The 16,774-nt window shown below is 35.5% G+C and overlaps 1 protein-coding gene across 2 annotated transcripts in view; it reads right to left on the bottom strand.

Annotated features, from left to right (window-relative positions):
- Positions 1-276: 276 nt before the first annotated feature.
- LOC150090191 (mitochondrial sodium/calcium exchanger protein-like) overlaps positions 277-16,774 on the bottom strand; it is a 57,682-nt gene continuing 41,184 nt past the window's right edge. The window contains exons 8-17 of one of the 2 annotated variants that reach the window (XM_090369007.1): positions 15,542-15,658; positions 10,837-10,923; positions 8,512-8,640; positions 7,822-8,003; positions 7,133-7,265; positions 5,726-5,925; positions 5,436-5,511; positions 5,117-5,197; positions 4,197-4,261; positions 277-872 (exon numbers count right to left, since the gene is read on the bottom strand). In XM_090369007.1, the coding sequence (XP_090225133.1) occupies positions 690-872; positions 4,197-4,261; positions 5,117-5,197; positions 5,436-5,511; positions 5,726-5,925; positions 7,133-7,265; positions 7,822-8,003; positions 8,512-8,640; positions 10,837-10,923; positions 15,542-15,658 (1,253 nt within the window). In that variant the 3' untranslated portion in view covers positions 277-689. The remainder of the gene's footprint in view (positions 873-4,196; positions 4,262-5,116; positions 5,198-5,435; positions 5,512-5,725; positions 5,926-7,132; positions 7,266-7,821; positions 8,004-8,511; positions 8,641-10,836; positions 10,924-15,541; positions 15,659-16,774) is intronic. The other variant, XM_090369008.1, reaches the window with a different exon arrangement.

Here is a 16,774-nt window from a genome sequence, read left to right as displayed (position 1 = left end):
ATGTTTACTGTTAAATTGACTAACCGTATTGGCCACACAATAGCTTTATTTCTTTCCCAACTCCCACTTATGTACGTGAATGATCTGAATAATAAGAGCAGTGACAAAATAAACATTACAGTATAATCTAACTGAGCGAAAAGAAATTTTTATAGCTTCGCAAGAAAGCATTAAAAGTAACAGCATTATTTATTAACATGTGTAGGTGAGAACTTAGATTTATACACGATACATGTACAAGTTTTACAGTCCAATTTGTAAACACCTCCATGGCATATAAATTATTTTTCCAAACTGTGTTCTTTGAAGATACGTTAGAGTTCATTTTCCAATGAGCACAGTTGTAACAACACCACATCCCTGATGACCAGAAGTAATGAAGTGTTCAGTTAGGCAACTCGCACTTTGTTCGTTGGCTAGCGAGATTAGAAGAGGCTTCCAGCCTACCGTTTTCACTAGTGGTGCTGCCAGGATAATCTCAACAATTAACAATTAAGAGAAGGCGGCTAAACTTTTTTCTGGATCTTCTTGATTTCATTCAGGTGGGGCGTTCCAAGGCGCACTAATACCTTGTACTGATGAATCGGATCATCTTAGACAATGGGGAAATAAGGCTAGTACAACTGTTGGAGTCCGTTTTTCCCTTATGTCAGTTCAAGGCGCGATTTTTTCAAAGAGCTTCTACGGTTCTATTTTATAACTCCAGATTCCAACAACACTGCAATGACCAAAAACAAAATATAGAGCGATATCAGGTAAAACCCAAAGGGACGTTTCGCCTGAAACTTTAACACTGTCATGGTCACCATGGTGGACACGAGACTAAGGCACAGGGTGGTGTACAGGAGACTGATGAGATAAGTGAATTCCAGCTGCAACGAGAAAGTAAGATATCATGAAAGGCACAATAAAATGATCAGGTTTTCATGATATAATATACTAAAATATCAAATTATTATTTAATTACCGCCGCATTTAAACATGACAGTTCAGTTCTAATTTACATTATTATTATTTATTCATTTTATTACATATGATTCACCCCTGAACAGCCTTCAGCTAGGAGGGTGCCTATATACATTTATACATAAGTTAGAGAGCAAACATAGAAATCGTACATCTAAAGTGAGCAAATAAAGCAGATACAAATATATACAGTGACACAAGCAAAAGACAGAGACATATAAACACATACGCGTCCTAATATATGCATTTACAGCTAATACATGTGTACATACAAAACACACATCGATTTAAAACAAATTAATTCATCAGTAAAGTAGAGTTCATGGGAGATTCCATTCTGAAGGAGATAATAAGGAAACTTCTACAGTTGTATGTGGTGGTACATGTCCTGTATCTTCTCAGATCTGTACGCTTTCTCATCACAGAACTTGTGGGGATCAATCTTCAGGGTGTTGAACGTTTCGAGGATGTTAGACGGAAAACATCTTCTAAGCATAGTTAAATTCTGTACTAAGCTTCTTAGGGGAATCCATGAACTATTGCAAAGGACGCGGGAAAGCCTAGGGCCTGCAACAAGATTATGGACATTTGGAGCGTCAAAGCGATCGGTGAGGAGTTGGCAGAGATTACGCAGATTTCCTGTGATGAGCAACTGATTCCAAGGGGTGCAACCAAGGTTAGCATATATGACTGATCTCGAGATGGTGAAAGGGTGGCCATTAACACGGTTCAACCACCTTAAAATCCAGTATTCGATACCCATGAATTTTTTGATGTTAGTGAGGGAAGCAGAGGACCAGATCGTCGAGGCACACATGGGAATCGGGACAAGACATGTTTGTATGTAGTGAGTGGCAAGTTTTTGGTTGTTTACACCAGAAATTTCCTGTCTTATCGCCCACATTGCTGACAGAGTTTTTGCTTTAGTGTTGGCGAAGTGCTGTTGGAAGGTCAGGCCTTCATCCCAGGTGAGCCCTAGATCAGTGTGATGAGAAACCTTTTGGACTCTAATACCATTGATGTAGATGTCTATGTTCATCTTCTTCTTCAGTTGGTGAATGACATTTGTGCTGACGGTCGGATTTATGGATAGGCCAATATTCTCAAGATAATGCTCAAGTTCTTCTATTAGGGCAGTGGCATGGGCGGTGATTGCTTCAGATTTGTCACCGTGTTTTGACGAGATGAAGAGTTTCATATCATCTGCGTAAGAGCTGCAGTCAGGATGCGTAGAGAGGAAGGGGTCCAAAGCGGCAGCAAAAAATAGTGCGGAAAGGACGCCACCTTGGGGGACTCCTCTGTAGACGACGTGGTTCGATTGGAAGGTTCTATGTTCTACTCTCAAATGGCTTTGTTTGAGAATGGAAACGATGACTTTTAATAAGCCTCCCTGTATTCTGAAATGCCTTTCAAGTATTGTCATCAAGGAATTGATTAAGACATTATCGAAAGCAGATTTAATGTCTAAAAATACTACATCAATCTGTTCTTTGGCGTTCAGAGTCGTTTGGATCCGAAATAGGGTGTCCATTAGATTAGTCACAGTTGATCTCTTTGGAATTACAGTGTGTAAATATGGTGGTCTTTTATGGAAAAAATGCATAACAAGAATTGGCAGCAGAGTCTTCTCGAACAATTTCAGTAAATTGCAGCTTATAGAGATGGGACGAAAATCCTTCTTGTCTTTCGGATGTTTGACTTTAGGCACGGGTTTTACAATATAATGTTTCCATATTTCAGGGATAATTCCAGTGTGTAGGGTTTCTCTAAATATGTGTAGCAAGACCTCGGTGATGAGGTCTTGCTACACATATTTAGACATTTAGTACATATTACACTTTTGACCTCCGCTAATCAGCCTGAATTCTAATTGACTGGTTAGTGCATGTTTATCGAATGAATACCTTTAATTTCTTATTTAACTAAATTATATGCAAATAATATACATATACTCATGATTTCTGTTGTTTCCAGGGCATCTTACACTCGTAAAATGCCCTGGCAACAACAGAAATCAGGCAACAGCAGAAATCCTGGTGTAGATGATTTCTGTTTCCAGAAATCATCAATAAAAAGCACGGCAATTGAAGTACAATTTCCTACAGTGAACTCTGGTGACCTACTGAAAATGAACAACTGTCATCCAACCAATAAGACAGTCATCGCCCACTCTTAGTTACCTACAGACGCTTCAAAGACAGGGAAATTTATAGTCAACGTAAGTTCTTTTCATATGTATCGGGGTTCCAGCTACATTGAAAAGAACAAGCATAATATTCTACAAATTAGAATTAGTAGAGGAATATGATGCAAGAAAGCAAGTTTATATAGCATCAGCCAAACAAAATTCCCATTTCACCCATCCATTCGCTCCAAAAGTTTGCCCAGTTCTTCCTTGAATTTATTTAAGCTATCAACTTCCACAACGACAGATGGAAGTTTCTTCCAGCAACCAACTACACGCTGGCTCAAGGAAAATTACGTCATATCTATTCTACAACTATCTATCTTTCCTCAATTTAAATTTATGCCCCGTCAGGGTTCGTAATCTGAGCAAGAGTAAGAATCCCATTAGCATTGGGCCTGCTCAACCCATTCAAGGCCTTATACACCTCAATCAGATCACCTCGCAGGTGCCTAGTCTCCAGACACTGCAATTTGCAGAATTTAAGCCTCTTCTGGTAAGAGAACCAACCCCTTTGTACCTCTCAACAATCTTGTTGCCCTTCGGAGTTGCCATTTTTTGGACCATATACGCAACCGATTTAAGTCAACTTATTATTTCAAGAATTATTTTTATACTACTATATACCTAACAAGAATATTATCATACTTTCAGACAGGATTGAAATACTTGAATTGAAAACACTTCACTTATCTTAAAGTTTCGAATTTATTAATTACCAATGGTCTAACGATCGTACGTTTCGTAGATGTTTTCTTCACCTCTTCTTCAGTGGTCTATCAGCAAGTTCGCAATCACTGAAGAAGCAGAGAAAACATCCGCGAAACGTACGATTTTTTGACCATTGGTAATAAATAAATTCCAAACTTGAGATAAGTGGTGTTTTCATTTCAGCATTATGCTGCACGTATTATCCCAATTAATTGTTTTGATCGAGATAATTTGCGCAATATGCCATTCAAACATTATACAAGTCGTGCCAAGATTGGATAAGTATATAAAACTCATTAAAGAATTGAAAGAATAAAGTAAAAGGAGAACATACCTTAAGTTCCTCATCGGTTTGTGCCAGCTTTATTGCGTAAGGAATGCCCACACCAATTAGCAGATCTACAGTTTAGTCAAGGAAAAACAACCAGAAATACATTGTCTGAAAGGTTGACAAAATTTCTAACAAAAATATTCAGAAAAAGAATTATGAAAATCGTTTAAAATTAATGGAACTAGACAAATTATTGAAATTCTTCCATTTCTTCCATTCCAATGATTGAAATTCCTCCAAAAAACAGAATGTGACATTCCTTGCGATGGAATGTCACATTCTTTTGGATGCTTTTAGAAGGAATGAAATTGTTTTTCCATTCATCTTCAATTTTAACTTCTGAAAGAGAAAGTAATCGGGCAGAGCTTAAGCAGGTGAATTGTAGGGTTGAAACCGCAAAAGGGGATCAATCCGGTTAATTTTCGGAAAAAAACTTCTAAAAATTAACACGGAACGCGTAGGTGCAGAAACCAGTTCTATCAAACAACTTCAGTCTTCATAAGCTTTAGATCAACATGTTTAGGTGATAATCTTTTCCGAAAGATTAATAATTCTTTGTAGAAAATATCTTATATCCAATCTATGGCTAAGCTCCTTCAATTTTAGTACTTGTTGTCTAGTTTGTGCAACCTGCGAATCTTGTAGAATCTTAATGTTTTTTTTTTATGAATTGGTGGCAAACTAGCCTCACGTCACTCTGAGTGTCCACTCTATCAGGAATTGCTCATTGTTACAGCATCAGAAACGAAGAATACTTGCAATTTAAGCTTTTTGAAAAATCTCACAATATTAAAAACAGAATTATAGACTTTCAGAAATTAAATTTAAAAAAAAAACCTCCCCTCACACCTCCAAGATACCCTCTGGAAACCCAAAGAACATTGCTCGAAATTATCTGTTTTAAAACCATCTGAAAAGGATACTCAAAAGTGGTCCACCGTAGCAGGCCGATATTCCCATTCGTGGATATCCCTGTCGAGCCACAGACAGATTAGATATAAAGTCTGAAAAAGAAAGTAAACCAACCATTAAAATATAATCTATTAAAACTAATTATTTTGAATATAAAATCATGCGGTCATTCTCCATTAAACCAAAACGAAGTGTTCTGTTTCAATTCAAACAGTTTCATCATTACTTTGAACACGTTTTGTCATGCAGCTGTTCTTGATAAAGGCAGGTAGTAAAACTAAATTTCAAAATGCAACTAGCTTTGTACTAGCAGTTCCAGCATTTTCTTACCTCCAATACTGTTTCCCCAAGCTAACACCGTGAGTCCCAAGATGGCGTCACTCAGGCCAAAGACCACTCCTATAGCCTGCATTGGAAAGAAAAGAAGTTTGTTAATAGCTGGAATGAATATAACAGACAGCAAAGTAGAAAATTACTTCCCACAAATCACCGAAATAAAAATGTTGAAAATTCCTTATTTATATACTTTTGTTTTAAACTTATCAGCCATGCATTAATGTTGTATACTTCTGCAAGGTTTTGTTAATCTTTTTTATATGGTAACAGAAAATTTGTCTTACCTTTAATAAAGACACTATTTCATTGGCCAAAGTGTAGATCCACATAACGGCAGCAATGAAACCGATGTATCCAAATACCCAGTGATACTTTGGTGGTTCGTTGCAATTTGACGTGAAGAAAACCAATACGATGAGAACCCCAGAGATTATAAATACGATTCCCCAAAGAGGAAATACGTCTTTTATTACTAACAAACCACCTGTGGAAAAACCACGACATTTTGATTAATTTAAGGATCAAAACAGATATAAAAATTAGGGAAAATAAAAATTACTTTGCTACATTTATATTATTTTTTTTCTATTTAATTCATATCAGCAACACGGAAGACAATTTTTAGGCGCTTGCAATTTTCCTATGTTCCTCTGCCTCGGGTGTTATTTTAATATCAATGGTAACATCGGATTTATTAACTTTTTATTAACCAAAGCATGATTGATCTGAAACTTCAAAAACGCAGACCATCCGGGTTTTTAACAAGAGGTCTCCCTCTGAGAGGTGTGCTGTTGAGCCTGCTGTTTCACAGTTTGGTTGCTCCCATACGGGAGCCATGCTAATAAAATCAAAATAGTTACTCTCAAACAGTGACTCCCAGTTATAAATTATTATAACTATAATAACAGATATCATAACTATATAACAAGCTACACTAAGTCTTAAGCTTAATAAGTTGTAATGTTACTTCTGAGTAACTTCGGTGTAGAGGCCTACATCTAAGATTTGGCTGACTATGGCTGAAAAAGATGAAGTGATGGTCTTTTTTTTTTTTAGACGTATCCACTTCTTGTTTGCTTTCTCTATTTCATGTAAAATATCAGTATTTACTGATTAAATAATCCGATGTTTTCTAAAAGAGTTGTATCTCTGTCTATGTTCAATATCAATTGATGATAACCTTTCACGATAATCTGGCAATGTTCTATTGTCGATTGAGCATAATATACTCAATCTTTACAGCGTGATCACCCCTCCCTCCTGCTATCGTGGCAGGGAGGGAGTATCTTCCATGTCAAATACAGTATAGAATCACTGTTCCTATGCCACCCGTTCAACACCGAATAATACATTTTAAGAACATTTCTTTATTTCCATTTAAATTAAAGAAATCCAAACTTTTATTATCAAAATTGTTACACGACGAAGGAGTCAGCGTTACCTCTTATTAAACAGAAACATTTACACAGCGGGTGTAAAGATAGTCAGACTGTTTTTGTTACGTGATGAGGTGTAAATATCCACGAGGCTTATCATTCTATAGTTTTTGTGTATTTCTTGATTAGCTATAAGAAAGCTTTCTGTCCATCGGAAACAAATATTTGAAATGGGATTTTCTGAATGGGGTCTATGGTAAATGTTACTATAACTGATATAATTGAAGGAATTACAGGTTAAAGAAGTTTACTTACTCTTGGTGGCGAACAGAACGAACACGGGAGACGTAAGACAATGGAAAAGACATAGCGGCTTGCACCAATTTTGGTTTTCACTATCATAATCTACCACGGGGATTGTCAGGGTCAACAGAAGATACACGGGAGCCTGCAGGAAACAAGTTAAAGTCAACATAGCGGAAATTTTGAGTTAAGTATTACTTTTATAAACCTAATCAACCATATTTAAATTTAGAATAACCTAATTGATTACGCAACGAAAAACAGTTTTTAATAATATGACAATTCGTGGTTTCGAGTGTCTGGAACTAAAGAAATTAGTGGATTTATGAACGCAGAAACTTATAAGATCCACCTAAAAACAATGCTATAAACAAAGAAATTTTAATAGTCATAAAATTAAAGGTTTAGACTAATAGGAAAAGGCAGATATTGGTAATGATTGTTATCATTGGGAAATTTTTAAGGAACGAGGAGTAATTATGATATTTGGAAGTGAAATACTGTATATAAAAAAAAAATTGGACAGCTCCTTGAAGAATCAAGGAGCTGTCCGAATCCAAATGGAATCAACTCTAGAATACACAAATATTTATCCGACCAGATTCGATTCTATCGAACTGTCAATCAAAATGGCATCTCTGTTTTTTTAATTAGTCTAGTAAATGCTATCGGTCAAATACTAGTAAGCAAACGGTACTTACTTTTACTAAATCCACAATTTTTCCATACCACCGTCTCTCGGACCAGCCGTCAACGTCAACGGGACAAACGTGGTAGAAGAATTCTTTCATCACTCCTGTCTGTTCCACAGTAGTGTCTCTGGAAACCAAACTAGTTTTCGAAGTCTGTGTGTCGAGATGGGTAGGTCGTTGATTTGTTGTTCCTAAAGTGAAATATAGACATTAGATGGTGGCTGTACGTTAAGCTGCTTATACATTACAAAAGTCAAATAGTTTCCGAACTTCAGCATGTATTTGTCTGCTTTAGATGACTTCGTGTTTTACACCATTACCACTTGAAAAATTACTCTTCCGCTCGCCTTAACCGACCTCCTACAGCTGAATGGGAATGCAATCGTGGAATACACACAAACTTATATCTGGAGATGTTGAGGCTTCGTGGAGACACGCACGTGCGGGTGAAAACAAGAAAAATTTTGCACATGTTCGAAAATTTGACTATCCATAAAATAGCAATTCCATTAGATTTGACAATGGATTTTCAAACAAGAAATTGGTCCACAAGTTCCATCTGTTATAGGATTCGAATCTGGATCATCCTGGAGGGACGAATCCATGTAATTCTATCTCGGTCGTAGAGACATACCAACTTTAAAAGGCGCGTATCTAAAGATTTATGAACGTTATATATTAATAAAATCAATCACTTACCGTATTTCAGAGAGTTGGATATTTGCTCACTTCCTGTAGTTATGTAAGAGATGGAACGTTCAAGAGGGGAATGCGCAGATGACGACCTCTTCCTTGGAACTGATGATATGCTGCCTCTGAAACTGAACCCTTAAAAGGGGAAAATTATATAATTAAATTATATTCTTTTTCAACAGAATTTTAAGTGAATAAAATTAAAAATTCCACAAACGAATATAAATATGGATTTTGTTTGTCGATAAGATACGATCATGCATTTGAACTCAAATCGTGTTTGCATTCTTGCGGATTTTTTTCCCCTCTATTTCATTTCTTTTTAAATGCTTTTTAATTATCACATTTTCTAACACTTAACGGACTGAAGGAGAGTATTTCAAGACAAAATAAGTTCTACTGCCAAATATTTATTATTTTCATGATATTAGAGGTTTCTTATCATCAACAGTCTTAATTTTAAGATTTTATAATATCTAGAGAAAGAAAATTAAATCCAGGTTGCCAAATTATATTGAACCAAAGTTCTATTTGGGCAGGACAACTCCAAAGTGCATTTCGTAACTCTAATTCCTGTACACTATTTTCCGTCTTCCCAATGTTAGTCCAATAAATAAGTTATGATGCCCCTCTCAATAAATGGATCCAACATTATTCCATTACAGCTGTTCTTTCTGTGTCCGATTACTACGACAGTTACGGAGAACATGAAATTCTCCATTTATGGTCAACTATTGGTTAGTCTGACGAAAATTCCTACAGATTAAGCTGTAGGATGTATTAGCAGAAGAAATTTTAGACGATGACCATTAATGTCACACGGCATCAACTTCGATGAACCACCTTGTATCGAGAAGGAAGATGAGCTATGGAAGGATTTTCAATTAAGGAATTAATGACTTTAAAACATTTATTCATTTATTTTCATTTTTATTCTATGTTCATTTATTTTCTTTACTGCTTGGACTTCAAAATGTTTAGCAAAAGTAACAGAAAATGTGAAATTTCTACTTCCATCCATAAGTAGCTATCCTTATAGACTACAATGCTGTGACTTGAGGGAAAAAAAAAAAGGTTACTGATTACTTCTAACAAAGCTGACGTAGATTTGTGGGGGAAAAAAGGTTGAGGAGCACTTCTGCATCTTAATGAAATAACAATTAGATTTACAAATGATTAAAAGAAAATTTTACCATCAAGTAATATGCACATTGCAGTAAGCGAGAAGCTGAAGCATGCGTACAAGCATATTCAAGCGTTTCTGCATTAATACATTTATGCACACAGATAGCTGGCCTGCCTCAAAACTTTAAATTTGTGATATTTATGATAAATTACCGAACACACCATGGTCTTTTAAACTCTTAGGTTGAATTCCGATGTTGGTTATGATTAACAGTCTGATAAAGGAAGCACATAATAGTTCGAGGGGATAATCTGGCCTAGTTTAATGATAACTACACAACAGGCACTGATTCTTCAAAGCTGGTAATTTATTACGAAAAAAGAAGAACCGTGGTCAGATATGCGAAATATATCTTCATGAACAATACAGCCGTTGGCCTTGCACATCACATTCTCTAACCACTCACAGAAAGTAATTGATAACATGAGAATGTGGCCCATACTGTATGGCTCCCTTTTTTGACAAATACTTTCAAAATTTAACCATCCATAACACTAATATTAAAACGCACTGGTAGTAGCAACCATGGAATTCAAGAGTTGTTATAAATTAGATTATATAAACGTTAGACGGATGAAAATAAGCTTGAAAGCGAGCTAAGTATATTTGAGGCATATAGTCACTTAATCGAAAATTTGGAAGGGCTTTGAATGGAAAAGTTTCAAAAAATGTTTGGTGGGGATGATTAATTGATTAGAGAAGCGTACTGATTAGCAGAAGCTTGATGTAAAATCCTGAGGTCCTCATGAAAATTTTCGAAAAACCAAACCTGAAGAAAAATTAAATATATTTTTATTTTATTCGCTTCTGTTGTTGGCCAATAAGAACATATGAAGATAGCAAGCTACTGATGCGTTTTTGAAAGTCTATCAGACCACCTTTGGTACTTCAAAGAATTCTTGCATGACCGAAATTACCTTAATTCTGAAACATGCTTGACATTCTAATATAAGCTAAAGCGCACACAGTTTAATAAGCAGCAGCTAAACAAAACTAAGCAAATATTTACAAGACAGTAATGACAAACACAACAGCTGACACTTTCCACTTGGCAATGGACTGTCACCAGGGCACGTTCATCAATGATGGCTGCGGCGGCAAGCAAACAGCAACAGCCATATTGAAAAGAAAAGTGTCGCTCTTACTTCGTAGCACCACACCTTCGGCTTCAGGGTCGTCCTCTGGTTCTGCTTTCTTAAATGTCATCGATTCTGGTGGTTGAACTTCGATAACTGAAAAATAAAACGGGTGGGAAAGCGCTAAGTATTTTGTGCCATTCTGGGAGAATTTTTTTGTTTTTTTTTATGTTAAAATATAGAGCGGATTCTAAAAGTTTGTTTGACCGTATTTTAAGAGCCGTCAAAATAAATGGATTAAAATAAAATAAGCTAATCTGCTCTTTGAACAGAGGCATTACGTAGGCGAATACTTTCAAACATTACATTTTCTCGGCCTTATCTAAATGTATTTTAATTCCATACTTAGAGGAAAGCCAAAAGAACAGAAATAACAGATATTTCAGCCAAACTGTTCGCTTTTTTGGGAGGAGGGAATACAATAGTGAGGGAAGACATTTGTAGGCGAGCAACAGCTTGACCAGTTACGACATTACAGGAAATTCTTCGAAAGTAGTGTTGTATCTGGAAAGAGCATTGGCATCGTGGGATTGGACTCAAATGAGTGTTGAACTGGAGGCATACATCAGAGGAGGAAAATAATGACATTGTCCAATGTTCGGGATATACTGATCATGTCTGGAAATTTAGCGTTAGGAAGAAAAAGAAGACAACTGTAGATGTTATTAGCATAACGAACATTGTGCACGGAATGGAGCAATCATCCAGTTGGCTCTGTCGTTCCAACAACTAATTTACTTCGGCAGCGATTAATAAAATCGTAGGAGACCATAGATTATCAAATATCTCCATTAAGCAACTATCTTTCTTCTCCGCCTTCCGGCAACAGAGATATACCATATTTCCTTTAAGATAAGAGAAAAAAAAGACTACAAAAGAAGTCTTGAAACTTCTTGTCGGTTGAAGTACTTCCGACAAGACTACGGAAGAAGATTAAACGCACAGTTCAAACAGCTGATTGTCTATCTATATTAATAACACAACAGAGTTGTGTTTATCAACCCTCGCTTGTTCAATATTTGAACAAAGCAAAGGATTCTGTCATTTAAACTTGCCATGAATCATTGTTTCCGTTTGTCGATGTTTTAGCCATCAGTTTTATCTTCCAATATTAATAAACAAAATGTATCCTCATATCTAAAAGAGCTGCAGAAAAAGGCAAGTAACGGAAATTATCCTGAAAATATCTTGGCGAAAGGGACGAGCAATGAAAACTGAAATCATCACACAGATACAAAAAACAAAACAAAAAAAAAACAATAATAATAATAAATAAATAAATAAATAACTCTTTCACCAATTACAGATTTATAAATTGCTGGATAATATACTACTAATACGACGTAATATTCCTTAGAAACCGAGCCATCTTGGCCGATAAGTTCAGCAACCCTAATTTCAACAACATTTATTTTAAAAACAATCATAAATAATTGGAAATGAATCTTGCACGAAGAGATACGAAATGGAAAACGAACATATATCACAGTTAAAAATAAAGCTGCTTGTTTTCCAAACGAAGGCTACTTAAAGATTTTCGTTCTTAGTTCTGCGAGCGTTCTGAAGGTCGGTTTGTGAATTTATCGGGAGTTAGAGAATCGCGCAAACTCCTCGGAAAGGAGGAGGTCAATAGAAAATCCTAAGAGGAAAAAAGCAAAGCTCTTGAGAATGAAATGTTCACTAGGAAATGAAAGAAAACGGAACTAATGTACAAGCTGTACTAGAGCAATAGAAATTTATATCCCTATAATATTTTACTTGGAGATTACTTTTTAATTATAGAAGACAAATTCCTGAGAATAAATTACAGACAGACCATTGATACTCCAAAAAAAAGGAACAGAAATTTGAAGCAATGATTTTTAGTTTCAATAGTTATCAAGCGCAATGCTATAGGCATTAATGCATCAAAATACGTTAGAGTTAAGAAACAAATATTAGTATTGTTAAACACAAAGCAAAAAGCTTATTTTTTACACATTTATTTAAAACATTAACTATCAAATACACCAATTTCCAAAACTTAAGCAACACGACTACATTTTCCACTTGTAAACAAGCAATAAACATCATTACGCGCTCAAAAGATGGCGCTGATTCCATACACCGCTTGAAAATTAACGTGGTCTAAAACCATAAAGCCATTGGGATGATTAAGACTATTGATCCTCGGTTGATGTACCCAGTTGGTTCAGTTATCTAGAGACTGGTACTAGAAGATCTGTTGGACCATCGTCACAATCTCTGAAGGAGCTCAGAAATGCTCTGATGGAACAGGAATCATCATAGCAGCTTGGTCTTTGTGGTATCTCATCAACAACATCGCTGTGAGTTCAGTATTAAGGTCAAGATACTGTATTTCCACAATATTTTCATGTTACCATTGTCATTTTCTGTTCTCCAATGTGCAGTTCTCATTAAATATCATATTATCGTATCTGGTACTTGATTATCTCTTCCATAAATATCTCCAACTTGAGAAATTTCTGTCGAATATTTCCCTTTATTCTTGCGAGTCCGTTTGTGGCTGTTGCTTAAGTTTTGGAGAGCATTGTATATGAAGCAAATCAATTATGAATTCATAAGGGAACCTTTTTTCGTCAGCATTTTTCTATATGCTAATACAATGCAAATTATATTATTAATATTTACTTTTGAATGCAAAGATAATTTTTCGTATTTAAAAATATTTAATACCTTACCTTTAAAAATCACATTTATGAGTGTTAGAAATAATGGGATACATAATCCCAATTTCCATAAAATGATACCAAATTTGTTCTACTTTCCACTTAGCATAGCACAAGAATTAGTATGGTTGCATTTATTACTAATTTAATTATTAACCATCGAAAATAATTTTCCTTTTGAGAAAATAATACCAAAATAAATTTAACTTGTATTTTATCTATGAAACTGATGTTCAAAATCTGAATATTTCAATTTAGATTTGTAATCTGAATGGTATCCCATGGGCCAACGTCTTCTTCAGCTGTAATTTTACCCTACTTTATATATTCGAGTGTAGATAAGGGAATCCTTATTCTGTTTTCTTCTAGCAACAGAAAAACACCATAAATAATACCTGCGTAAAAAAAGTGTTGCAAGTTCTTTTGATCCTTTATGAAAATGCTTCATAAAGCGTTTCAATGCCATTATTCTACTATTTCCCGTTTAGGAATTATATTTCAAGACATCTGCAGTTTGCCGTGTAAAGTAGCAGTGGTAGAAAAAGAAGTTTCTGAAATTAATGGGAAGAAAGCGAGCGCTGGGCAAACCGTAAACACTAGATCCCTTGCCTGATGAACCTGCTGAAATTGAAACCCCGTTATTACAGAAAAGCCTCCTTTGAATAAACATGCAATTGAAGCAATGTGGAAATGGGCCAAAGAATGTCAGTTTCGCTTGAAATCATAGGTAACAAACTGTCAAATTAAGGCCACCCCAGAATTATCTCATCTACCAGTGTATTATGTCTGTAAACTGCGCGTGTTCTCTGGTCGGTTTGCCTGATTTGCTGGAAGAAAACCCTTGTTTCCAGGAGGGAAACCTTGCTATCCTCGCATGAGACCAACGTAACTCATCCACGGAGTGAAAAGCCCATAAAACTTCCTCGCGTTATTGACGGGATTCGAACATGGCTTTTTCCACCCGATGTGGGCAGGACAGTGATTATAACCATATGTACTCAATTATAGGAGAGTGCTGTTTTCTGAGGAGTCAAATTTCCACTTCTAGTACATATTTGATGGGTAGCTATCATAGCGGTAAAAGATGACCATGCCAAACACTTAAATTTATTTTTCTTGTAACTGAGAATAACATAATATTACTGTTTTCCATCCGAGGATTTTTATTGGTTCACGATATTACTCGTTTAAAAAATGCCCTGGATGAAAAACCGTCAAACTCGATAAATAGATTGCATATTAAAATAACCGGTATTCATTTAGAAATATATATAATGACTGTTTTTGATGCAACACCTTAAGAAGAAAATAGTCAGTGCTAGGGATGTGGTTCCTAGTTTTTTTTTTCCATCAGTTCATCCAGAGTGTCTTTGCTGTAGGCACAGTGGTTATAATCACCATCTTCCTCACAACGGGTGGATAAAGCCAATGACGAGGACTTTTATCGGCTTTTTATTTTACACTATTTTAATTTAATATCTATATACTGTATATAAAATTGCTTAATCCACTTCCCGCTTATTTAATATGCATAGATTCATGTCATTACTTATCGCGATCCAACACGGTATTACAAATTATATCTTCGTTACTAGCAAGTAATAGCTTTTTCTACAATGGACTTCAGAACCTTTAAAATATGATAACAGTTAAAGGTCGTTACTCGATTTAAGTGCTTTTCATATGTTTTTAAGTTGAACGCCGCTGAATAACACATACTATTTCTCAATTTAGGTTGCCTTAGTTCTTGCTTTAACGCGGTTAGTAACAGGACGCACGAGGCACCCAAGTTTGGCAGACAGCCAGCGCTGGACTCGTCTAATATTTTGTGATTTTTTTAATTGGCTGAATTATAATTATTTCTATATTAAAACGGCATTTTCCATAATGTAAAATAGTATTGTGATATTAGTATTTTCTATTGTAATTATTATTATTTTTTACAATTTATGAAACTGCAACTTATTGAAAATCCAACGCAGTATATGAGTATACTATTATCAATTTCTACTAGTAAGACTTACCTGGAGGCTGTAGACTTTTGTCCGGAGGAGGGCCTTTGTTCTTATCCCTTACTCTTTGAAAAATAATTCTACTGATTACCACCACTATTATATAGGCGATGTATACGGCTATGAAACCTGGAGAAACAATATCATTGAGATCACTTTTCATATAACGGATTCACTGAAAGAGCAAACAATGTTTATATACAAGAAGTTTTCAAAAACAGGTTGTGACTGTTTTCAAACTATTTTATTCTAACTGGTAGCTACGGTAACAAAGAGACGGGCTGGTCATCGAACTTATTCTGTGCTCTTTGAACACTCACTGCTTCTAAAGAGACTGGGTCAGCTGAAGGAGTTGGATGTTTTAGATTTTGTGGCAAAATTAGGCATGAAATGTTATCGAGTCTCATTTGCGTATCCTAGGATCAATTCCCTTTTAGCACAGAAACTCAATTTCTGTGAGAAAGCAGTGTAACCCTCGCCTGATACCGATTAACTAGGCCACAGTAGAAAAATTCATTCCATCTTAAAAAAACATCTTGCATTGCGTTAAAAAAATATCCAATCAACACAAATACCTTGTTCCCTAAGTGGAAATTTGTCCTAATATGTGATCAACGACAAATATTAACTTACTTTTCATTATAATGAATAACAAATCTTCTGTATGATTTAGTACAGAAAGTAGAGCTTCTGAACATCGGCAAAAAGATTCTGAAAGGTAAACCCTTGAAAACTTTCTTTTAATATCAGCAAAGGTCTACAGCACATTGGAGATCTGGTTACGATATGTTCAATAGGGAGGAAGTTTTATGACTCTCGGAATGAAATTTTAAATCTGAATATGTCAGGGTTGATTCAGTCTAGGATAAAATTGGTCATTCTTATTCCTCAAGTACCCCGGCTGTACTTGAGGAATAAGATTAGTTTAGTCGTGATAGATCATGAACTTATATGATGTATATGCATTAACTAGACCAGCCGCATGCAATGACATGACTTTCAAAAAATCTAATGAATATCATCACGTTGTCCTAGAGGATATAAAAATTGTGGAAATACATAAATTTATGAACAGCTTCCGGTGAGCTGTTGGATTTCATTCAGGAAAACAATGATGGAACTAAAAGGTCGCGTAGCCATATAACAGATGTTGCAATGGCCAAATGCAATTTGGGTTTTCTTATCGTTTTTCAGTATTCCAGCGAAGATCAGTTTTGTCATTTCATTTATTGTTAAAGCTAATAA

This window comes from Mastigoproctus giganteus, chromosome 2, assembly GCF_048544385.1.
Source record: "Mastigoproctus giganteus isolate SK-2022 chromosome 2, ASM4854438v1, whole genome shotgun sequence".
Classification (NCBI taxonomy): domain Eukaryota; kingdom Metazoa; phylum Arthropoda; class Arachnida; order Uropygi; family Thelyphonidae; genus Mastigoproctus; species Mastigoproctus giganteus.
Note: the sequence above shows the minus strand (reverse complement) of the source record. Positions and strands in the feature narration are given on the sequence as shown.